The sequence below is a fragment of the Chiloscyllium plagiosum genome, chromosome 13 (assembly GCF_004010195.1).
Source record: "Chiloscyllium plagiosum isolate BGI_BamShark_2017 chromosome 13, ASM401019v2, whole genome shotgun sequence".
NCBI lineage: Eukaryota > Metazoa > Chordata > Chondrichthyes > Orectolobiformes > Hemiscylliidae > Chiloscyllium > Chiloscyllium plagiosum.
The window spans coordinates 74,683,688-74,709,025 of record NC_057722.1 but is presented as its reverse complement, the minus strand read 5'-3'; the positions used below and the strand labels follow the sequence as shown (position 1 = coordinate 74,709,025).

The 25,338-nt window shown below is 41.3% G+C and overlaps 1 protein-coding gene across 8 annotated transcripts in view; it reads left to right on the top strand.

The window, feature by feature from the left end:
* Positions 1-25,338, top strand: part of LOC122556191 (mediator of RNA polymerase II transcription subunit 12-like protein) — a 609,874-nt gene that overhangs the window by 5,425 nt on the left and 579,111 nt on the right. For all 8 annotated transcript variants that reach the window (XM_043702730.1, XM_043702729.1, XM_043702725.1 and 5 more), the window contains exon 3: positions 23,766-23,870. In XM_043702730.1, the coding sequence (XP_043558665.1) occupies positions 23,766-23,870 (105 nt within the window). The remainder of the gene's footprint in view (positions 1-23,765; positions 23,871-25,338) is intronic.

Sequence of the window (25,338 nt, the reverse complement as noted above, 5' to 3'; positions counted from 1 at the left end):
TATTACATGAATAGTTTAAGATTTGAAATTTGCTTTCATTGTTCACTTTTCCAGTGGCTATATTTTATATTATACGTGCATTGTTATCTGCGTTAGACGTTTGGACCATCCTTGTTAGTGTCTTTGTTTACACATGGGCCAGTGTAAATGATTGTATAGCTCAATATTGTGAATATCTCATTAAAGTTTTGAGAGGTTTGGTATATATTTTTTAAGAGTGTAGCTTTTGTGATTTGAGGGATTCAAGTTTAACTTTGATAAATGCAGTCAAAGCAAGTTTGGAGATAATTGCTGTCGAAGGATTGGTAACCACAATTTAGAAAGTGAAAATCATAAGCAGATGGGCTTACCTAGCTAAAGAACTGGCAATGTAATGCCCACTGACCTTGTAGTAATGGCTACTGAAAGAAATGTTTTTGTTTGGAGTTAGAGTTGAATTAGTTTAAAAGCACTTAGCGAACTCTGAAAGATTGTAAATTGCTTTGTCAGATCAAAAGGAAATTGTAAGTGAGAGATAATTAACCTAAAGGTCGATTCAAAGGCATGATAGCAGCTACGTTGTTAGAGATAGTAGAGTGTAAGGAAGGTACATAGTTTCAGGTAATTTGAAGGTTTGCTGGAAAGGTTCACTGCTGTTTGGGCCTCATGTTTTCATCTCACGAAGAGCTGTAGTACGTGGTAGCCTTTTTTTTTGAACAAAAGGAAATCGAGTATTACCATTGGCGTGGGATGTAGGGTGATGTAATTTCTAATCGGCCTGTTCAGAGATGTTATAATACACCTCTGGGACAGGTAAACTTGAATCCGAGTCTTCAGGCCCAGAGTTGGGACATTTCCACTGCACTGCAAGAGCCAAGTTTGATCTCACTTTGTCGTGTGAGAACGTGCATTTGGTAGGAAGAACCTTAAAAGCCAGTGTAAAAATATTGGGAATAATGATAAAAGAGAGGTGCAGGAACAGAGGGACCTGTACACAGATCACTGAAGGTGGTGTGATGAATGGAGAGTAGTTAATAATAAGGCCCTTGGCCTTATTAATAGGAGCATAGAGCACAGGGACAAGGATGTGATATTGAACTTGTATACGACAATCATTAACCATCAGCTGAAGTATTGAGTGCCACATTTTAGGAAAAATCTCAATGTATTGGAGAATGGTTCCAGAATGAGAACCTTCAGTAATGAAGATAGATGGAACTGTTCTCCTTCATAAGAAAAGTGCTGAGCGGGGACTTGATAGCAATTTTCAAAATGATGACTGGGCTGGATAGAACAGCTAGGGAGAAGCTGTTCCCGATTGTAAAAAGAACAATATTGAGAATTCATAGATTTTAAAGTGATGCGTAAAAGAAACAAAGGGTGGTATGAGCAAAACGTTTTCACTCGGGGACTAGTTAGAGTATGGGATGCATTACCTACAAATGTGATTAAGGCAGGTTCAATTGGAAAGATTTAAGCGGTCATTGGATGATTATTTAGATAAGTATTAAGTGTTAGGGTCTGGCGATAAAGCAGGAAATTGGAATTACTAATGAGGCTCATTTGAAAAGCTGGTGCAGGCATAATGGACCAAATCACCATCTTTACACCATAATTCTATAATTCTGCATTTTGTGATGGAAGAGGAGCTGGAAGAATGCCTAGTTTGAAATGAATGTAGTATCTGCAGTGTGGTTCCCTCAGTCGCGTGGTAACATAAGCAACAGGCAGATTAACTTGGAAGCATTGGAAAAAATAACCAGATCAAGGGACTGAGGAATCCCCAGTCACAAGAGGGTAAACGAATGTTTTACCCCTGAGAATAGCCGGAGCTGAATACAATTCTCCAGTGGCCACCCTTACTTCTGGGTGGTTCCTACAGAAAAGAATTTTATGTCTTATAAGAGAATTCTTGGGGGAAGCATAAAGTAGAGCTGAGTGCATAACACAGGCATTCAAATTGAAAGTGCTTGGTTTGTTAAGAGTCTTCTATATGCAATTGTTTACTTTCCTTTCCTTTAAAAAGGAATCCAAATCTTGTGGCATAGTTCTATTGGTTGAAATGAGGTGTTTGTACGACTTTCGAGTCCCCATGTAGTAACAATATCTACATCTTCATTCATGGGTTAATTTTCAACTAGATTGAAAATGTTGCCTTTTATAACTGAGAGATACTAATGGACTGATTTGTCACAATGGAAAGAGTATCTTTGTGTCTAGTTTACGATCTGGAAGATTTACAGAACTGTGATAGATTTTGGCATTTGGATGGTGGTATGAACCAGGAAAGTGAAGGTCAAACTGGTTAAGAACATTCCTTATTCACCTGAAGGGCAATGCTAGCTCTAGAGGTGACTACCAGTAACTGTATACAAATGGATTCACAATGTAATTAGATAAGTTTCTGGAAAGAACAATAAGAAGACACTTTTTTTTAAAAAAAGAAATTAGGGCTAGAGGAAGGATGGAATTTCTTTTCTGCTCTTGAGCATTGACTTTGGAAATAAATATTTTTGTGCTTATTGCCTTGCTTAAAAGATTTTTGCTTCGATCAGATTATTGGATATTTCTACAGGGGATAAGGTATAAAAATGTAGGGTTGGTCCTTGCGTGTGGAGCTGAGCATTGGTTCAGAAACAGGTTCTAGAATGTGCTAAACTGAAACGGTGAGTTGATTCTGTAGTTTGAACTTCATGGGAAATGTTGCATCTTATTATAAACTGTTTCCTCTATCTAATTATCATTCACATTTCGTCTCAGTCTCCCAGTTCTGATGGCCCTAAAGCCTTTTGATTTCCTCCTTCCTCCCTATAAAACATCTGTTGCTGATTTGGTTCTGACCGACTGTTAACTAAACCCTCTTGAGCTTTTGAATTAGGGTTTTTGTGCTCTACTTGCCTCATTTGGAGCAGTGTGGATGTTTGTGCTATGCAGGAACAACTTTTGCAGAATTATCTAAATGGTGGGTTACTTATTGTCCTGGGTATAAATTAACTTCAGTCCAATGTGATATCCCAGACCAGGCAGGCTGTGGAATTGCAATATTGAGATATAGTGTGACACTGCCCCTATCTCTTGTTGAATTTAGGAGTTGGAAGGTCATGTTGTGGCTGTACAGGACATTGGTTAGGCCACTTTTGGAATACCACTTTCAATTCTGGTCTCCCTGCTATAGGAAAGATGTTGGTACCCTTGAAAGAGTTCAGAAAAGGTTTACAAGGATGTTGCCAGGGTTGGAGGATTTGAGCTACAGGGAGAGGCTGAATAGGCTGAGGCTGTTTTTCCCTGGAGCGTCGGAGGCTGAGGGGTGACCTTATAGAGGTTTATAAAATCATGAGGGGCATGGATAGGGTGAATAGACAAAGTCTCTTCCCCAGGATGGGGGAGTCCAAAACTAGAGGGCATAGGCTTAGGGTGAGAGGGGAAATATTTAAAAGGGGCCTCAGGGGCAACTGTTTCATGCAGAGGGTGGTGTGTGTGTATGGAATGTGCTGCTAGAGGAAGTGGTTGAGGTTGGTACAATTACAACACTTAAGGCATCTGGATGGGTATATGAATGGAAGGGTTTAGCGGGGTATGGGCCAAGTGCTGCTAAATGGGATGAGATTAGGTTAGGGTATCTCAGATGCTGCCTGAACTAGTGCGCTTTTCCAGCACCACTCTAATCTAGACACTTAGGGTACCTGGTCAGCATGGATGAGTTGGACTGAAGGGTCTGCTTCCATTCTGTACATCTCTATGACTCTGACATAAGTGAGAGGTGTTTGTGGTACTCCATTTACATGGCAGACCCTGCAATAAATTTCCATGTTTTCTTCATGTCAGAGGAAGTTAAATTGCATTCCCCTTCCTTGCTACATGGTCCCCATTATTTTTCGTTGACTAGTATTAGAATTTATTGCAGTCAAGATACTAAAATTTAGAAAACAATGGATGCCTGGGAGCAATCATAAATCAGAAGTTTGCTCTGTTAATTATGTAAGACTGTGTTTACTGTCCATGGAGGAGATGACTGGAGAGTGGTGACGTAATGCTAATATTACTGGACGAGTCAGTCAGAGGCCCAAGTAAAGACTATGGGGGTTTAGGTTCAGATCTCACCACTGCAGTTAGTATTCAATTAATGTAATCTGGAATTGAAAGCTAGTCTACGTGATGGTATCCATGAAGCTATCGATGATTGATTGTCATAAAAACTCATCTGGTTCTCGAATGCCCTTGAGGGAAGGAAATCTGCCATCTTTTTCTGGTCAGGTCTGCGTGTGACTCCAGACCCATAGCAACGTGGTTGACTTCTAATTGTTCTCTGAAATGGCCTAACAAGACACTTGGCTCCAGGGCAATTTGAGATGGGTGAAATGCTCACATTTTCCAGCAACTTCCAGTTGCCAAGACAGACTGTACATGCACCAATGTCCATCCTTCCCTCCTTCATATAAGTTGTTCTGCTTTTATTCGTTAGCTGGTGAGTTGGGGTGTGAGGATGAGTGCAAAGGTGTTTCAGTGGTTGGCTCTGCCAAATTACTATCCAAGTTGTGAAAATGAAGACTTGCCCAGCCCTTTGTGTCAATGTTACTGTTGTGTGGCACTAGCACTGGCATTTTGAGCATTAAATGGATTTTAGAAGCAGCAACATGCACCCCCATCCTTTATTCCATGATCATCAGTGTACTCTGATTGAAATTCATAACTTGTCCTGCATTGCCCTAATATTTTGGCCTTCGCCAATGTGACCATTGGCAAGTGACAGTAGTCTGACATTAGTGACATGCATGCAGAAGAATTGTTGATGATCTTGGGTTCATTGTTTTCTTCAATAAAATACTAATGTCCAAAAGACCACAGCACACTCCAGCTGTCCCAAATGAAGTACTGGTTTTGTTATAGTGAATCAAATGTGGCAATTTGGCATCTGAGGCAAACTTTATTTTTCTGCCCCCCATTTTCCCCCCCCCCCACCCCATCCCCAAAAAACAGCAATGTGATTGATTTTTACTTGCTGTTGATTGAGGGTTAAATATCAGCTGGAACATGGGAGAGCTGTCTGCTTTTTTTGAAATTTGTACCGTGAGATGTTTTATGTTTAGCTGGAAGGCGTTTGAGGCCTCAGTTTAATATTTCCTCCAAAGAGAGTACCTCTGACAGTGTAGCCACTCCCTCAGTACTGCTCTGGAATATCAGCCAAGGTTATAGTGTCTAAGTACTAGAGTGAGACTCAAACTCTCAATACTTTGGCTCACACTCTGCAACTGAGACACCTTTGACAATCGTGCAACCATAAAGTTAATGTTGTTGGGAGTGTGGTGGGAGGAAATACACAAGAGCCGACATCGGAGGAACCTTTTTTCTCTGAGTAGTGATGTGCCAAACACCAGAGGGGGCTGGGGGTTGTTTTCACTGCCTTAATTCACAAACTCACCATTGTGTGGATACTTGTTTGATAAATAGAGCATCACATGGATATTATAGAGGTTATTTCTTGTCATGGTCTGTGTTATTTGTTTTCCTGGGTGGAAAACCATCTGCTTCTTCAGCCAGTTGTCCTGTTTGCAAAACTGCAGAATGCATTTGGCTGAAACAGGTGAATTTGAAGAGCTGGCTATTGTAAGTGCACAGAGCTCTGTCTGTGTGCTGTGCCTAATGTAAATGGGTGGTTGTGGCAGCTGTGCTGATTTCGGGGTCACTGAGATTACTGCTGGAAGCTGTGGCTCAGTGGTTAGGACCCTTACTTTGGAGTCAAAGGGTTGTTAGTTTAACCTTCACCCCCACAAGAAGTTAAGAAACCCAGGATGATACTGCACTGCTGTGTAGAGGAAATGAAGTGTTGGAGTTACTGCTACAACTAGTTACCTATGGCTTTTGGTCTGTATGTTTGAGGCAGTTTAACTAATAGCTTGTCAGTATTCCTGAAGTCATGATTGTTTTAAAACAAATATAAGAGGGAGAGTGTGTTTTGAGATAATGATGGGAATTTGTTTGCCTTGAGGATTTGACAAATGGACAGAGTGAATGTTGAAGAGCTTTAGCTTACTTTCAGTAAAAAGAATTGGCAATTGTATTTTTGTTTCTTTGGCAAAACAAAACCCATTACTTGCAAAACTTTTGGTGTCAGTTCACAGAAGTCCTGGTTGATATGGTTCAGATAAGTTAAGAAGTAGGTTACCTCATTGTCAGGGTTTTCATTGAATGCTCCAGACTGGAAGTGTTTGCTTAGAACTCTGAAGGGGTTATTTGAAGCTGAGAAAGTCTAAACTCAATTGTGTGAATACTCCAGGAAGATGCTATACAACTCTCAAGACAGGAATTGGAAGAAATGGTTAAGTCCGACCCATAAATGTGATGGAGAATGTCTACTCTCCCCCTGAGTTATTTGACTTCTGGGTGCTTGTGTTGGAATGGATAGGATTGCATTTTTATTGTGTTTTGAAATTTTTCAGATTGTGTAATATGTCAGTAGCTTGGTTTGTTCTAGTTCATCTTTTTTCTTTTGCACAATAAACTTCTAATTTCATTTTATCAAGCAAATCTGCAGCATTGCAGACTTGCATTTCAGTGTAAGACCGTCTTAAATAGAAACTGAACAAAAAATATGATCTTTCAAATAAGATTTCAGTTGCGATATGACTTGTATGTTAATAACCTCAGCTGGGATCATAACTGCCTTTTTAATATATTTTATAATTTGAAGCCCTACCCACACAATGGTCTCTTGTTCTCAGATGTCGTGGCCAATATTTATCCCTCAACTAGCATCAACAAAGCAGATGATACACTTATTTCTATTGGGTATGTGCGGGTCAATGGCAAGGCCCATCTTTAGTTGTACTTTTCTGGGTAAAAATCGCAATTTCCTTCCCTAAAAGGGGACTAGTGAACCAGGCCAGGTTTTGTTTCCAGCCACTGATAGTCTAGTGGCCACTGTTGCTGATGCTAACTTTATCTCGGATTTATTCATTAAGTTTAAATTCCACCTGCTGCTGTGGTAGGATTTGAACTATGTCCTCAGGGCCTCTGATTTGCTAGTTCAGTTCTTGATGTCTGTAGGAGCTTGTTCTGTGCATCTTGCCTGCCATGGTGTTCTCCCTTACAAGAGTGACTTTGTATTTCTTTGTACTGCAAGTGCTTTGAGACATTGTATTGGCAATAAATATTATTATTTTTTTCACTTGCGGGGTGAGGGCATAACTGGCTAGGCCAGCATTTATTGCCTATCTGTAATTGCCCAGGGGGCAGTTAAGAATCAACCACATTGGCTGTGGGTCTGGGGTCGCATACTGTCCAGACCAGGTAAGGATGGCAGTTTCCTTCCCCTAAGGGGAATTTAAATTTTAAAAATCTGGAAGGTGAAGTTAGCATCAGTAACTATCTAAAGGGCATCGGTTAATCAGATGGATTTTTCCAACAATGGTTGTCATCTGGCTCTTAATTCCAGATTTTTATTGAATTCAAATTCTGCCATGGCAGAGTTCAAACCTGGGTCCCCAGAACGTTTCCTGGGTCTCTGGATTAATAGTCTCGCGATAATACCACAAGGCCATTGCTTCCTTGTATTACACACAGGTCTGCTGTTTTGTTGATGGTAGACAATGCATTACCTGCCCACCCTCTCATCCACAGTAAAACAGCAAATAGTGCACATACCCTACATTTTAGTGCAACAACAAGTCATCTTAATAATATTAACAGAGCAGTGCATTGAATCAATTTTAGAAGGCCCAGCTTGTGTGTTTTGCTCTGTGTGGTGAGCGATTTTTAAAGTAAATGGATGGTTACTTATTGTTGGTGTCAGTTTCTCTGCATTTTGCGTTCCCATTGGAAACCACCTCTTTCTGAACCCCCCCCCCCCCCCATTCCATATAAAAACTTTAATCTCTGAAGTCCAATATTTTGATTAATGCAAAATGAAAGCAGCAGCAACAAAATAATCCCAGCAGATTGGTGTGCTGCAACACTGTGCTAATGGTTGTGATTATTAATGTGACGCAAATAATTTCATTAGTACTGATCTTGACTGTGTAGTATGTGTCGGTGAGTGAAAGGCAATGGCTTATTTCTTTGATTTTTGGTTCTTATACATTGCAGTACCAAAAATCTAAGATGACTTGGATTATTTGTCCTCCTGATGCTCTTGGGATATAGCTTCATTTTGTTGGTATCTCTTTCCCCGATGATTGCTGACCTCCATTTTCAATATCACTTGAGCAAAATGCATTTATGTGCAGTTAAAAATCACACAACACCAGGTTATAGTCCAACAGGTTTAATTGGAAGCACACTAGCTTTCAATGAAGCTTTCCAGGATGGAGCAACACTCTGAAAACTAGTGCTTCCAAATAAACCTGTTGGACTATAACCTGGTGTTGTGTGATTTTTAACTTTGTACACCCCAGTCCAACACCGACATCTCCAAATCATGATATTTATATACCACCTTCATCTTGGAACTTTTCCCAATGTTGCTGCACAAGAGTGTCTTCAGGCAAAAATTGTCACTAAACCAAAGAAGGATGTATCTGAGGATTTGACCAGAAGTTGATTTTAATAAAAAGCATGCTTTAAAGGTCATCTTCATGGATGATAAAAATGCAGATGTTTAGGAAGGGAATTCTCAAGGTTGGGCCAAGTTTTTGTTTCCTTGGCAGAGAAGGGATGGTCTTGCTATAGAGGGAGTGCAGTGAATGTTTATCAAGCTCATTCCTGTGATGGCAGGACTGATGTATGATGAGAGGTTGAATCATTTAGGATCATATTCACTGGAGTTTGAAGTGGAATCTCTTTGCATAAACTTCTAACAGGGTAGATGCAGGAAGGATGTTCCCAACAGTTGGAGAGTCATAATTTTAAGGATACTGGGTCAACTGAGAGGGGAAATTTCTTCAACAAAAGGGTGAAGCCTGTGGAATTTGCCATGACAGGTAATCGTTAAAGCCAAGGCATTGTATGATTTCAAGAAGGTGTTGAATGTAGCTCTTACAGCTAAAGGGATCCGAGGATATGGGGGAAAAGTGGGAAGAGGCTATTGAATTTCATATTGAATGTCGGAGCAGTTTGAAGGCTTCTGTGATTTGGGCTGGAAAGAATGCAGGATGAACGTGATGCTAGAATTGGAGGAACTCTTGCGTTCTTAGAGTTGTGGGGCTGGTGGGATTACAGAGACTGGGAGAGGCCTTGAATGAGAATCTTTAATTTAAGGTACTGGTTAGCAAAGGGGTGGACATGGTTATTGGCTGTTAATGCTATTGAAAGATGAACCGGACACAATTTAATTCTGAGATGATTAAATATTTTTAAATATTTTGCTGGTTATCATTAACAAATTTCTGAAGTATACATTTCATGTGAATTATTTCTTAGTTATTTAAGTTACTGTTGGAGTGCAGTTTGTGTGAGCAAGCTGGCAGTCAACTTTCTACAAAGTAGACCTCCTACAAACAGTAGTGAGATGAACAACAACTTTGATTTGAGTGAGAAATAGTATCTGGGAGATGGGTGAAAGTCATTGAGTGGCACCGTGAAATGTCTTGTTATCAAGCAGCATCACTTGTTAAGATGCAACTGAATAAGGTGTATAAATTTAAATTTTCAGGTTTTTAATATTTCTAAAACTAATCCCCTCAAACAGCTCAGACCCATTGTCACTGAGTATTGACAAAGAATTCCCTATTTATATAGTGCTGAGGATTTTGGCTTGGATCTATAAATCGTCCTTTTTGATGTCACTACATGGAGGAGATGTACAGAACATTGTACGAATGTTTAATTTCATCACTTTAATCACATTCATTTTGCACTTAAATAGTCTTTTTTTTAATACATATCAGATTCCATGATAAATGTCTTTTTAATATTCCTAAGTGTAGCCATTTAGAATCCTATTGCACAGGGCCAAACAAAAACCATTCAGCTCATCGTTTCTGTGCCAGCTTCCAAAGAATTGTCCCACTTCTCTGTCCTATTCCCATAGCCATATCTGCACTTTCACCTGTTGTAGGTTAAAGTCCAATTCTCTTTTGAATGTTAGTATTGGTTTTGCGTCAAATTATGATATCAGAGTAATGCCTCCCTTGCAGATTTTGTTTTCTTTTGCAGTTACCTTACCAGTGTTGCTCTGTCAGTGTAAACAGTTTGTGAACTTGAACAAAAGGGTGGCACAGTGGTTAGCTCTGCTGCCTCATGGCGCCAGAGACCTGGGTTCAATTCCCACCTCTGGCAACAGTCTGTGTGGAGTTTGCACATTCTCCCCGTGTCTGTGTGGATTTCCTCTGGGTGCTCCGATTTCCTCCCACAGTCCAAAGATGTGCAGGTTAGGTGAGTTGGCCATGCTAAATTGCCCGGAGTGTCAGGTGAAGGGGTAAAGGTAGGGGAAAGGGTCTGGGTGGGTTGATCTTCGGAGGGTCGGTGTGGACTTGTTGGGCCAAAGGGCCTGTTTCCACACTGTGAGTAATCTAATCAAAATCCTTCATGGTAATGCTGTCCATTGTGTTGAATCCTTTATTGTTTTGTAAGCAATTCTTGTGCTCAGAAGCCGGCAGTGCGGAATGTAACATTCAGAATACACTCTGTGTTCCAAGAACTGCTGGCTTGCTACAATCAATTCTGTCCAGCAGTGTAGAGGAAGGGTTTATTATAAGGGTTTGGATAAATTGTACTGGATAATTTGGGAAGTGGGATCACTGAAGAGGAGTGACAGGGTTACGGGATGTGGAGGTGCCGGTGTTGGACTGGGGTGGACAAAGTTTAAAAATCGCACAACACCAGGTTGGCTTAAAGGAGTTAGAGAACGAGATATACTCCACGCTAGCAGTGTTACAGTTTGCTATATTGCTGAGAAGGCAGCAGAAGTACACTGATTTCATGTATGGGTCTTTGTGAGCTGTCGAGAGTGGTTGGATGGCTCCGTGTTCTTGGAACGCAGATGCATGTTTAGGAGTTAGTGTGCAACTCGTTGTCTGACTCAGGCCTCTGAAGCAGTCTTGAGAGGCTCAGAAATTGGGAAGGTCACGATTGACTTATTGTCACATGCACTTGTACGTGTGTGAAATGAAAGGTTTTGTTTTGCGTGTAGTACAGGCAGATCATACCATCAAAGTGCATTGGGGATAATAGAACAGAGCGAGGAATACAATGTTACAACTGTGAAGAAGGTGCACAGAGTGTGATCAATTAAATGTAACATTCGACAGGTCTGTTCAGGAGTCTGATAACTAGGGAAGAAGCTGTTCTTGAATCTGTTGGTCTGTGTTTAAGCTTTCTGTATCTTCTGTCTGACAGAGGTTGGAAGAGATTATAACTGGGTGAGAGGGGTCTTTGATGTTGGCTGCCTTTCTGAGAAGTACAGATGGAGTCCGTGATAGAAGGTTGCATGATAGACTGAGCAACTCTGTAGTTTATGGTTCTCGGCAGAGCAGTTGTTGTACCAAGTCATGATGCATCCAGATAGTGCTTTCTGCGGTTGATTTTATAAAAATTGGAAACTCTTACACACTTGCTAAGTTTCCTTAGCCACTTGAGGAATCTGGAGTGTTGTTGTGCTTTCTCATCAGTGTGGGTGGACCAGGACAGATTGTTGATGATTGTCACACCTAGGAACTTAATACATCTATATCTTGGGTGAGAGTTCAAAAGTCCTTGAACAGTATTTCCTGGGCGTGGCTGATCATGTTGAATGGTGGTGGGGGTGGGGGGGAAGCATGAAAGAGAACACGGCCTGGACTACTGAGAGACTAGTATAATACGTGAGGCTATGGAGTGATTCCCGTGAGTAAGTGCAGGAATGAGGTTTCTGAATCTAGGGGAGTGCAGATTAAAGAAAAGAGGAAGATTGACTAAAACAGATGTTGTCGCTCAGGTACTCCATGATCTAAAGATCTTCACTTGGTAGATTGGCAAAAGTGAAGAATTGTCATCCCTTTTGCAGTTTAATGAGATTTGATGACCCACCTTTATAATTATAGTTTGGGGGAATTACTGAGCCATCTGTCTTGATTGTGTTTGCTATTGATGTGCTCTCTGGGCTGTTCAGTCACAGTCTATTATCCATATTTACCAAAGTTAATTCTGAGTGTGAGCAATAAGTTGTACATGCCATTTAACTTGTGTTATAGTTCTAATGTTGTACAGTAATATCTTGTCTGTTCAAAACAATGGAACTGTGTAGCTTAATTCTATTGGTCGGTCCCCAGGATCATGCACTTTGTCCACTTCAAAAACTGAGTTGCTGGTCCATAGCCAGATCCTAACATAAAGTTTATCTGTCTGGGATCATAACTCCATTTTGTAAACTCTGGAAATGCAAGGTGAGGAAAAACCTTTTCTTTCATACTGCGAGAAGTCTGCCTTTGGAATGCAGTGCCTAGACGTGGGCCAAGGTATGTTCAATTGAGGCATGGGTTGGTAATTTAAACTGAAACTGTGTGAGGTCATGGAGTAAAGGCAGGAGCTTGGCACTAAGTGCAAATGTTCAGAGAGGTGGTGTTCCACACATTAGGCTCAATAACCATCCCCCACAGTGTAACGTACCTGTGATGCTTTTGGGGGAAGGAAATCTTGTCTTTAAAGTACGGAGGAAAATATGGGGAGAATGCAAACTGGTTTGAAACCTGTTCAGATTGATTTGGCAGACCAATTAAAGAAAATCATTCAATGACACAAGTGACGGTGTATTGTTATGGTGGCAACACTTTTGTTATTTCTCACCACAGTGGTACGATATCAAGATATAACTCAGCATGGCTTAGTTGGTAGCATCTTCGGCTTTTGAGTCAGAAAGCTGTGGGTTCTCTGCTCTCTATGTAGGAGCAGATGCATATCAGAGTCCCTCAAGCCTGTTTGATTATAGTTGTTCTGCAGTATTTTAACTGCATCTACCCACCTTTTGGTTTCAGAATTCCCAAATCTTAAAGTCACGCAGCATGCGAACAGACCCTTTGGTCCAACATGTCCATGCTGACCAAGTTTCCCAAACTAAACTAGTTCCAATTCTCTGCATTTGGCTCGCACCCCTCTAAACCTTTCCTATTCATATACGGCATCTGGTTGGATATGATTGTTGTAATTATACCTGCCTCCACCACTTCCTTTGGCAGTTCCTTCCACATTAAGAAGCAGCCGCTGTGAGGAAAGCAAGTTACTACTTGGGTCCCTTAAAAATCTTTCCCCTCTCACTTTAATATGCTCCCTGGTTTTGAACTGCCCTACTGTAGGGAAAGGACATTAACAATTGTATCAAACACCACTTTGTTTCTGACCTCCATCATCAGTTTTTCTTTTGGGAGAGAATTTTCTGCAATGTTCTGTGAGAAATGTTAAGATTTTCAGATTCTCCTAATTTTTAAGGACCTGTCCTGTCATTCTGGTCTCTTTCCCTGTAGTTTCACTCCATCTTCTTTTCTATTTAAAGACTTTAAGCAATTGATGTGTTAAGATTAATTTGTCATATGCAAGGGAGTTCAAGTTTAGTCTATGCAATCTATCCTCAACAACATAATCCTTCTTTGACCCAATATGATTTTGATAAATCTTTTATTTTTATTCATTATGGGATAAGGGCTAGGCCAGAATTTATTGCCTGGCCCTAATTGCTCAGAGGACAGTTAAGAGTCAACCATATTGCTGAGGGTCTGGAGTCTCATGTAGGCCAAACCAGGTAAGGATGGCAGTTTAGTGAACTAGATGGGTTTTTCCAACAACCAACAATGCTCCCAGAGTCGCTCCCATTAGATTAATTCAGACTTTTTGTTGGATTCATATTCCACCAATTGCCATGGTCCCCAGGCGATTACCTGGGTCTCTGGATTATTAGTCTATTGATAGTACCAATAGACCATCCCCTCATCCAACCAAAGGGTTACATTCCTTCCAGGCCGAAAAAATGTTATCTGATCTACAGTGGCCACACCCAAGTACAGTTTTCAGATGAATGAAACAAGACATTTATACCATTGTGATATAAAATGCAAAATAGATAAAAGTTTTAATTCCGCTAACAATCCTCTAGCTTAATTTTTAAATATGTCTGCTTGTTTGGAAGTGTCAGTTTGTTATTTGCATACATGGAAATTTCAATCTTGCAGCTCCTTCAGTTTGTAGATTGTCACCATTTGCAAAATCTTCTCATTGATCTATCTATTCTATTTAACAATCATTTAAATTGTTAATGGGGAGTGGGTATAGCTGGCAGGTCCAGCATGTATTGCCCATCTCTAATAGCCCTGGAGAAGGTTGGGATGGGCATTTTTTTTTCTTGAACCACAGGTGTTCTTGGGCTGTCAGGGCAGCCCCAATGATGTTGGGAAGGTATTTCCAGGGTCTGACCCAATGAGAGTGAAGAAATGGCAACATTGTTCCAACTCTGGATAGTGTGAGAGTTGGAGAAGAGGTTATGGGTGTAGCCTTCCCAGAGGTTGCTGATTGGGAATTTTTCTTAAAAAGAACACTGGTGATTACTGCAGTACATCTTGGAGATGGTGGTGAAGGATGTGATAGTTAGAGGTGCCAGTCAAGGAGGTGGGGGGGGGCGGGTGGTGCTGCTTTGTCCTCGATAGCTGCTTGAATGCTGGAACTGCACCCACCTAGGCAAGTGGGGAATATTGCATCACACTCCTAACTTCTCCCTTGTAAAAGTGGAAAGGCATTTGAGTCACGAGGTGTGTTCTCACTGCAGGATTTGTAGGGGCTGACCTGCTCGTGTGGCCACTATTTGCATGTTTGGTCCACTTCAGTTTCTAGTCAATGGTAATGCCCAGGATGGTTATAGTGGGGAAATTCAATGATAGGAATGCCATTAAATGTCGAGGGATAATAGTTGGTTGCTTGTCAGCACTTGTGTGGCATGAGTACTACCTGCCTCTTATCAGCCCAAGCCTAGAGGTTGTTGAGATGTTGCTGCGCATGGACATGGACTGCTTTAAAGTCTGTGGAATTATAAATGCTACTGAACATTGTGTAATCATCAGTGAACATCTCCGCTTTCTGACCTTTCTTTACGTTGAAGAGAAAGTCCATTAATGAAGCAGTCAAACATAATTGGATCTACAACGATAACCTGAAGAGTTCCTGCAACAATGTCCTGGGACTGAAATGACTGACCCCCAACTGCAGCCATCTTCCTTTCTGCTGGGTACGATTCCAAACCGTGGAGAGTTTTCTCTGAATCCAACGGGCTCTAGATTTACTACGGTGCCTTGTTGCCTTGATGTCAAAGGCAGACCTTCTCAGCTCCCCTCTGGAATTCAACACTTTGATTGTATGCTTGGACCAAGGTTGCCATGAGGTCAGCTGCTGAGTTAGTGGCTCTCTGGGGGAACCCAGACTGAGTGTTTGTGAGAAGGTAATTCCTTTGCAAGTGCTGTTTGATAGACACTATCTTTGACAATGCTATCACCTGATGGTCAAGAATGGATTGATAGTGTGGTATGATTAGCCAGGTTTGATTAGTCCTGCTTTTTATGCATCAGATCTCACTCTGCAATTTTCTGCATTTATCCGGTAAGTGCCAGTGTTGTAACTGCACTGGAACAGCTCGGCAGGGGTGCAGCTGGTTCGGGTGCATGAGCCTTCAGTACTATTGCCAGAATATTGTTAGGGCCCATCTCTTTTACAACGGGCAGCACCTTCTTTTGTTTCTTGGTATTTGAAGACTGATACCTGTTATGCTGGGGTCCTCAGTGGAGGCCTAGATTTCCTGGATCTGCTGTCAGTCAATGCTGCTTAGTTACAAAGGCCGAGTTTGTCTGCTTGTATGGATGTGAAAGGTTTTGATGTTGTTCTTGCCACCCAAATAGAGAAACAAAACAACTAAAGATCCAGACAATCAAACAAACGAGGATGTTGCGAGGGTTGGAGGGTTTGAGCTACAGGAGAGGCTGAATAGGCTAGGGCCTATTTTTCTTGGAATGTCAGAGGCTGAGGGGTGACCTTTTTTATAGAGGTTTATATAATCATAAGGGGCATGGATAAGGTGAATAGCCAAAGTCTTTTCCATGGGGGGGGGGGGAGGGAGTCAAAAACTAGAGGACATTGGTTAGAGAGAAGGGGGTAAGATTTAACAGGGATCTGAGGGGCAACTTTTTCACACACAAGATGGTCAGCATGGATGAGTTGGACTGAAAGAGTCAGATGTGCAGCATGGAAACAGACCCTATCATACTTGTATGGAATGAGCTGCCTGAGGTGGAGGCTGGTACAATTGCAGCATTTAAAAGGATGGGTATATGAAAAGGAAGGACTTAGAGGGGTATGGGCCAAATTCTGGCAAATGGAACTAGATTAATTTAGGATAGTGTCGACAAGTTGAACTGAAGAGTCTGTTTCCGTGGTATACAGCTGTGATGCTATGTGGAACCCTGTGTACCCCTATGTGGTACCTTGTGTACATAAATTGCTGCAACATCCGGGATTATGTTACTAACTGGGCTGTGACCTGCTTTTTTTTTGGGACTTGCTAAGTTTAAAAAAAAAAAAAATTCATGGGAAGTGGTTTTGCTGTCTTATTTATTTATTGTTTTGTCCTGTTGAGAAGGTGGCGGTGAGCTGCTGCAGTCCACGTGAAGTACATAGATCGATAATGGGAAGGAGTTCCAGAATTGTGGCCCATTGACAATGAAGGAGCATCCAGGTCAGGGTGGTGAGGGGCTCTGAGAGGAACTTGCAGATGATATTTCTGTGTATCTTCTGCCATTATCCTTCCCAATGGTCGTGGTTGTGGATTTGGCAGGTGCCGTGTCAGGAACCTTGGTGAATTTGTGCAGTAGATCTTGTGGATGGTACACGCTGCTGCTGCACATCCATGGTTGAGGAAGTGGATGTTTTTTGGAGAGTTGCTTCATAGATTAAAGTTCTTTTTCTGTTTTCTTTATTACTTGTGGAGAAGAGCATGTCATAGAGATGTATAGCACAGAAACAGACCTTTTGGTCCAACTCGTCCAAACCAATCAGATATTCTAAATTAATCTAATTCCATTTCCCACCATTTGGCCTGTATCCCTCTAAATCCTTCCTATTCATATACCCATCTAGATGTCTTTTAAATGTTGTAATGGTACCAGCCTCCACCACTTCCTCTGGCAGCTCATTCCATACATGTGCCACCCTTTGCATGAAAAAGTTGCCCCAGAGGTACCTTTCCTAAACCTTTTCCCTCTTCTCCTTTAGACGTATGTACTAGCGTTCTGGACTCCTCCACCCCAATGAGGCAGAATTGTGTGCTACAGTATACAAAATAGGAGAATACAGTTGGGGAAATTTTTATTTATTCACCTAGATATCTCCCTGGCTGAATAAAACCTGGGAAAATAGATACTAACTTAAATCTAAACTCCCACTGCATAATTCCTGTAAAACTGGGTTCTTCTTAATCTGTGATTCTGTTTTCTAAGAAGCTTTTATTGACTGGGAGAACCATTATCAGAAAGACAAGATCTTAAAAGACAAAGACAAAGATAAGTACTTCAGAAATATTTGTTTTCATGGAACGTTTGAACTGTGCTCTGAAACAAATACTTTTGGAGCAGCTGTCTTGAAACTTCATTCGAATTTGTTTAACCCATATTTTATTTCAAATATCATTGGAATTTGAAGAGCACCTCAAGGTAATTCATGCTGATTTGTGAAGTGTTCATGTTGCAGAAGTACTTTATTCTCAACGGAACCTGTTTAATTTTTATTCTATCTTTTTATCATTGCCCGGCTCACTTGATTTTAAGGGGTCTGCTCAATTATAGCTCAGTGGATGTTGACATTCCGCTATTTGCCGAGTCCCTACAACAGTTTGTGTTTACATAGTGCCTTTTAATGTAGAAAAGCATTCCAAAGTGCTTTCAGGCCAAAATCTGGAGTGAGCCATGACAGGAGAATTAGGAGAAATTGACCCCAAGCTTGGTCAGAGAGGTGAGCTTTTAGGTCTCTGCCATTTTGCCCATTATTCCCATGTGAAACTAGTGTTGAGGGGCATTTGGTCCGGCAACACCGTTTTGGCCAAGTACACTCTTCTTCCTGGAAACCCAAACAGCCGCTCCTCGCCTCTGGGAATGGCCAACGAATATTCGGAAACTGAAATTGTAATCATGATGTGGATGTGCCGGTGTTGGACTGGGGTGGACAAAGTTTAAAAATCACATGATACCAGGTTATAGTCCAACAGGTTTATTTGGAAGCACTAGCTTTCAGAATGCTCCTCCTTCATCAGGCGGTTATCTGATGAAGGAGCAGCGCTCCGAATACTAGTGCTTTCACGTAAATCTGTTGGACTATAACCTGGTGTTGTGTGATTTTTAACTTTGAAATTAAAGTTTTAGCTTGGGAATGTTATCGTGCAATCACGGCCTTGCCCCTCAATTAGTTAACCCTGGAACAGATTCTGTCCGTCTAGTCTGTAGTCCACAGTATAGTTTGTGGCAGTGAAGTTGGCCAATAAGTAGACAACTCCTGCAAGTGTCCAGTAACTTGCATTCTCAGTGGGGGAAAAAAAACCCTTCCTTTCTCTTCACACAGAACCATACATTTGCTTAGGATCAACTTTTCTTTAACCTTGTTAATTTTACACTTCAGAATTGGTATCAGTTTGATTAAATTTGACTATTATGTTGGTTTAATTGGACTTAAATAGACTAAAATGAACTAGTGGCAATTTAAATGAGCATTTTACTTAATAACAAACTTTACCTGCTATGGGTTTGCTGTTTTTAAAAAATAAATTCTCAGTCAGCTGATGTGTATTATGTAATGTAATGCTTCATTAGCTTTGTCCCTGTTCATCTGCCTCTTCCTGATCATCACCTCATGGGACGTCAAATGTTGAAGCTTGGCGGACTATTTGGCAGAACCTGCAAGGTCAAGCTCCCACAGTCTCTGCTCTCGTTTGCAGGTGCTAGTATACTGTGATTCCTCTCTCTGCTGCTTCCACTCTTCTCCCCTGTGGAGAACTGCATCATCAGAAATTGCACCTTTTTCAACAAGCTGTTACAGTGAAGCCCACATACCTCATCGACTGCAATGTTTCTCAATGTTGTAAATGTGGCCATGTGTAAAAATATAGTTCACTTGTCAATTGAACACTGTAGGTTAGTCTAAGAAAATGACAGTGCCTTTTAATGCAGGTGTCATTTTTCTTTTTTTGGAAGACTGTAAAGCAAGGTAAGCAGGAAAGTTTTAACATACTAACTAATCTTATTTCCCCTTAACTAGACGAGATTACCTAGTCAATTGCTGGATTGTTGTTTGACCTTGACTTTGCATTTTATTTATTATATCTGCCTACTAAACATTAGTGGTTGTAATTCACTGGCTAGTAGGCATTTTGTGATGTGCTCTGATTACAAGCAGACCTTGTGCCAAATTAAAGAAGTAAGAGAGTGGAGTGTTTAGATAGGCCTATCATGAAGTATAACTGGAAGTTCTTTACTGCCGAAGAAGTCTTTTGGAAGTGTAGTCATACAGCACGGAAACAGACTCTTCCATAATCCCAAACTAAGCAAGTCCCATCGATCTGAGCTTGGCCCATATTACTTCTGAACACTTCCTAATCATGTACTTATCCAAAAGTCTCTTAGACATTATAACTATACGTGCTCCACCACGTCCTCTGGAATTTCATTCCACACACAAATCGCTCTTTTTTTTAAAAAATAGATATTGCCCCTCCTGTCTTTTTTTCTAAAATCTTTCTCCTCCTCACCTTTAAAAATATGACCCACTAGTCTTGAAATCCCCCACCCTAGGAAAAGATACCTGCCATTCACGTTTTTCAGTGCAGCTCATGACTTTATGAACTTCAATCTCCGACACTCCAGTGAGAAAAGTCACTACTGTGAAGTAAGAGTTGCGAAGGAGAAAGCTGTGGTGACAGAATAGTCTCTATAAAGTGATTAAGGGGTTTAATAGGCAGCTTGAAAGGTGTCTAATATGAACAGTTGTAAAGTTCGGGGAGGCAATGATCTTGCGGTACTATTAGATGATTAATCTGGGGACCCGGGTTCAAATCCTGAAGCAGAAGGTGATGGAATTTGAATTCCGTTTTGGAAAAAACACTGGAATTAGGAGTCTAATGATGACCATGAAACTGTTCCTGTTTGCAAGAAAAATCCATCTAGTTCACTAATATCCTTTTAGGGATGGAATCTGTTGCCCTTACCTGGTCTGGCCTACATGTGACTCCAGACCCAGAGCAATGTGGGCGACTCTTTCTGGACAATTAGGGATAGACAATAAAATGCTGGCCCAACCAGTGATGCCACAATCCCATGACTGATTTGACTTTTTTTTTAAAATGGAGTCACCAGTAAATTTTGTAGGGCTTTCGGGATGAATTTCTTTGTCAGAGAATGTGCAACTTTGTTCGGGGGCAAATAAAATTCATATATTTAAGGTGAAATTAGGAACACACGTGCAGGAAAGAAGTTTAGATTAGCTTAGATTCCCTTCAGTGTGGAGACCGGCCCTTCAGCCCAACCAGTTCACACCGACCCTCTGCGTAACCCACCCAGACCCATTTCCCGCTAACTAATGCATCTAACACTATGGGCAATTTGGCATGGTTTATTCACCTGACCTGCGCATCTTTGGATTGTGGGTGGAAACCCACGTAGACACGGAGAGAATGTGCAAACTGCACATGGGCAGTTGCCCAAGGCTGGAATTGAACCTGGGACCCTGGTGCTGTGAGGCAGCAGTGCTAACCACTGAGCCACTGTACTGCCCTAAATGCATCTTGTAACTTTTTAAACTGCAGGCTGTGGATTTTTTATTTTTTACAGATTTTCTGGATATTTTGCTGCTCTTGGCATTTACTGCTTGCAACACTGCACAGCTCAACCAGTCAAATGGCTATTATTTGGTAGAATCTTTAACTCAAATGATTCTCAGTGCTACTTCATCTCATATTCTTCCTCTTATTGTCAAAGAACAACATCGCAGCATTACTGTATATGCAATGCCTTGATTTTCAAGTTGCTAAACTTTCCTGGTATTCCAGTTATAGCAGCCCAACTTCCATCTCAGCTTGAGTCCTGAGAAAGGGTCACTCTACCTGAAAAGTAAATGCTGATTTCTCTCCATAGATGTTACCAGACCTGCTGGAAAAGTTCAGCAATTTGTTTTTATTCCATGTCCGCTTGTAGCCCCCAAATAATGACAAATATGTCATCTCTTAGAAGTTGCAAACCCACATTCTGTTCAGTCCAAGAATAAGACTTTTTTTCCCTTCCACGTAATCATCCCTGAGCCAAAGTACTTTTATAGAACACTCTAGAGTGGTTTCATGGTGTAGGTGTGCGTACATGATTTTCTAAGAAAGGTAGTCAGGCATGTTTAAACATATTTAAATCTTTTGTTAATGATCTTTGATTCATTTTTTAAGTGTGGTTTTTCTGCAGTAAGTTAGTTCATTATTTGTTACCCAAAGCAGCCTGGTTGACTTGTTTCTGTTACTGAGCTAGATGTAAGAGTGTGGCGCTGAAAAAGCACTGCAGGTCAGGCAGCATCTGAGGAGCAGGACAATCGACGTTTCGTGCATAAGCCCTTCATCACACTCGACTCTGACCTCCAGCATCTGCAGTCCTCACTTTCTCCTGAACTGGATGTAATCTGGTACAATATATTTATTAATATCCCTTTTTACAATATATCCCTTTTTAAATTCAGGCTTTGCTCACCCAGAGGAGTGGAACATGGAAACGGGTCAGTTTCATTAACTTGGTCATGATAAATATGCTGGGTATTCTGCTAAACTAATATTTAGGTCATTCTGTATCATAGCTAAATGGAGCTGGAGATCTATATTTGCCTTTGCTCGAATTTTAAGGGCTCTGCACTGTGGTTTGAGCCTGTCGTGTCTAAATAATACATTATTGTACGGATTGTGTGACTTCGTTCCTTTTCTTTATTTCTCCTATTTGACTTGATGTGAGGGAAAGCACTGCAAATTGTACGTTGTGTGTTTTATGAAGGACGTCTGTAATATTCTTCAAACTAGGATTAGTCCAGTTTGTATTAATAATAATAAAAGGCTTGTTTCACTTTCACAGTTGGACACTTTTTAAAGCAATTTCCTGTCATTTTTGAAGGAGACGTTAAATAACATGACTGGTGGGCAGATGCTGTGAAATTTCTAATTGTCTTTACTCAGGAATGAATTCTTATGCGTCTGATATTGGATTTTAAAACTTTTTTTTCAAGCAATGTGGAGGCAAGCTTCCAGAGTGGGTGGCAAATGTGCCATTGACTCTGGAAAATACCCCAGAGGGTATTTTCCAATGAGTTGTCTAGCCCTGTGGCAACCCTACACAGAGCAAAACTAAATGAGGGGGAAAGGTTGCTGTGTCTGCTTATGAATCGCTCAGACTTGTACAGAAGGTGGTGTGTTTTGGTGCATTGTGGAATCATTGATACACTTTTTTTTGAAAACTGCATTCTAATCTCAGTGAAGTTCATATCTCTTTGAAAGTGCACGAGGTTTTTGGATTATGCAACTCTAGGTAATGCCATCCATTGATAATTACAGTGCAAGCATTTTGAAGAGCTACCTTTTTTTTTAAAGAAAAGAAATTAAGTATCACCTGGTTTTGAGACTCAACTAAATTATAATCTGCTGTGTTCCTAATATGGTGAAGGACCTCCTGTTATTAGTTGAATTGCAATGTAGTTGAGTTTGCAATGGCTGAACAGGCTGGGGCTGTTTTCCCTGGAGCATTGGAGGCTGAGGGGTGACCTTATAGAGGCTTACAAAATTATGAGGGGCATGGAGAGGATAGGGTCGGAGTCCAGAACCAGAGGGCATAGGTTTAGGGTGAGAGGGGAAAGATATTAAAAGAGACCTAAGGGGCAACTTTTTCACGCAGAGGGTGGTACTTGTATGGAATGAGCTGCCAGAGGATGTGGTGGAGGCTGGTACAATTGCAACATTTAACAGGCATTTGGATGGGTATATGAATAGGAAGGGTTTAGAGGGATATGGGCCGGGTGCTGGCAGGTGAGACGAGACTGGGTTGGGATATCTAGTCGGTGTGGACAGGTTGGACCGAAGGGTCTGTTTCCATGCTGTACCTCTCTACGACTCTTTGACTCTGACTTGCCAGTAAAGACATGGTCCCTATCTACCATTGTCAAATCAACATGCTGATCCTTTGCTGAAGATGCAGTGATGGTTTACATTGATGATACAACGCTTAAAAGCTACTGCTAGTGTGGCTAAAGCAGTCGGTTTGTGTATCCAGTTCTGGTCAGCGTAACACAAATGAAAAACATAAGGCGAGATGAACAAAAAAAAGGCATGTGGCTTTGTAAATTCTACAATAGTGTGATGGAAGTGAAAGTGTAATTTTGGGACCGGAGGGTGGATTCAGGTCTGTTCTGAAGTGGGTATAATTGTGCCTTACTATTTATTTCTCTCCTCAGTACTTCTCACCCCCCCCCCCCCCCCCACCACACAATGCCAGAAAATCCAACAGTTAGTGTCTACTACATTCAGTATGCATGAGTTTTTTTTTGTTTAGAAATAAGTCTGTTTGCATAATGAGTAAACAAAAGATGCCATTTCACAACAAAACAGAAAGCTACCAATTCAGCATCCTTTCTTTCCAAGCGACTACCAAGACTGCAAGCTAATGTTGAAGAAATAAATTTGTCTATAGATAAGGATATTCTGCATACCCTTGACTGCTCCATTTTCAGTTGGATGTGTCCTGACTTTAATGAATGGAGTTTGTAGATGGAGAGGCTCTTTCTGCAGTCATCAGTGCAGCATTTCACAAACTCTACTCCGTTCAACTGATCCATTGTCTCTTCTTTTGTAGGACGAGTTGACTGCAGTGAATGTAAAGCAGGGTTTTAACAATCAGCCGGCTTTCTCTGGAGATGAGCATGGTTCAGCTAGGAACATTGTCATCAACCCAGCAAAGGTGAGGCATTTCTCTGGTCACGTTGAATCGATCTGACGGCTAGAATATCTTTAGTGATGGTAGATGGCTTGGACTTGAAATGAAAAAAACAATTTGAGTCATCCCCTCATATTGCGTTTTTCATTTCTAAATGCCCATGATGTTCAACCTTTTTTTATTGCTTTTTAACCCATGGTTCAGTTTTAGTTAAGCTGTTTTCTTTTTTAATTATTGGAGTGTTACATTGCAGAATGAGGCCATTACACTCATCCTCAATGACGAGCACGGCACTCTTCGACTCTGATCTCCAGCATCTGTAGTGCTCACTTTTTTTTCTCTCATTACTCTCATTCTGTCTCTGCTGACACTCCAAAGAATCTATTCATGTGCTGCCCATCCACCACATCCCTGTACATACTTGTCCTGCTCCAGATATTTAAAACATTTAAGAATGTACAGCAATTTATGGCACAGAAGGAGGACGCTCATGTTTGTAGCCAATTCCCATTTCCCAGCATTTGGTCCATATTCCTGGAAGTTATAGGACTTCCCTTTCAGTTCATTGACACGGGTGGCTCAGTAGTTAGCGCTGCTGCCTCACCAAACCAGGGACCCAGGTTCAATGCCATCCTCTGGTGACTGACTGTGTGGGGTTTGCGCATTTTCCCCGTGTCTGTGTGGATTTCCTCCGGGTGCTCCAATTTCCTAATACAATCCAAAGACGTGCAGAGTAGGTGGATTGGCAATGGGAGATGCAAGACTATGGCGATTTGGGGTGGGTGTCGGTGGGGACTTGATCAGCTGAATGGCCTACTCCCGCATTGTGGGGATTCTGTTCCTAAATGTGTCATTAGGGCTTCTCCAAATGCTGCCTTTTTTCACGCAATTAGTTCCAGACCCCCGGGTGAAATGATTTTTCGTCAATTCCTCTTTAATCTTTCTACTGATCGTGTTAAATCTAAGCCCATCGGCTAAGGGAGATGGGATCTTCTCATATGGTCTATCCAGGCGCATCACCGCCTTCCCTACCTCCAATCAAATCTCCCCTCCTCAGCCTCTATTACATAGGAGAACAATGCCAGGTTGTACATTTGCTGCAATTTTCCAGTCCTGACAACATCCTTGTAAATCTCCTCTGCATCCCTGTCTCATGCAATAGCATTCTTTCTATAATGAGGTGATCAAGACAACAACAACGATGATATTGAGGGAAGGTAGGCATTGGTCGTCGCTCAATTTAAACCTGCTGGGCCATTGAGAGCAGCGACTAAGCCAATGTTTGATAGTCATTCTCTAATAGGTCAGTAGCAGCCTGCTCAGAGGAAATATTAAATGTAGAGAATACCATGTCAGAGGCTGTTAATGGGTTGTCACTGCCCCGGGTGAAATTTCCAATGTATACCTTTACAGCTTTGAATCATAGAATTCCCACATTGTGGAAACAGGCCCTTCGACTTAACAAGTCTGCACTGTGACCCTCTGAAGGCTA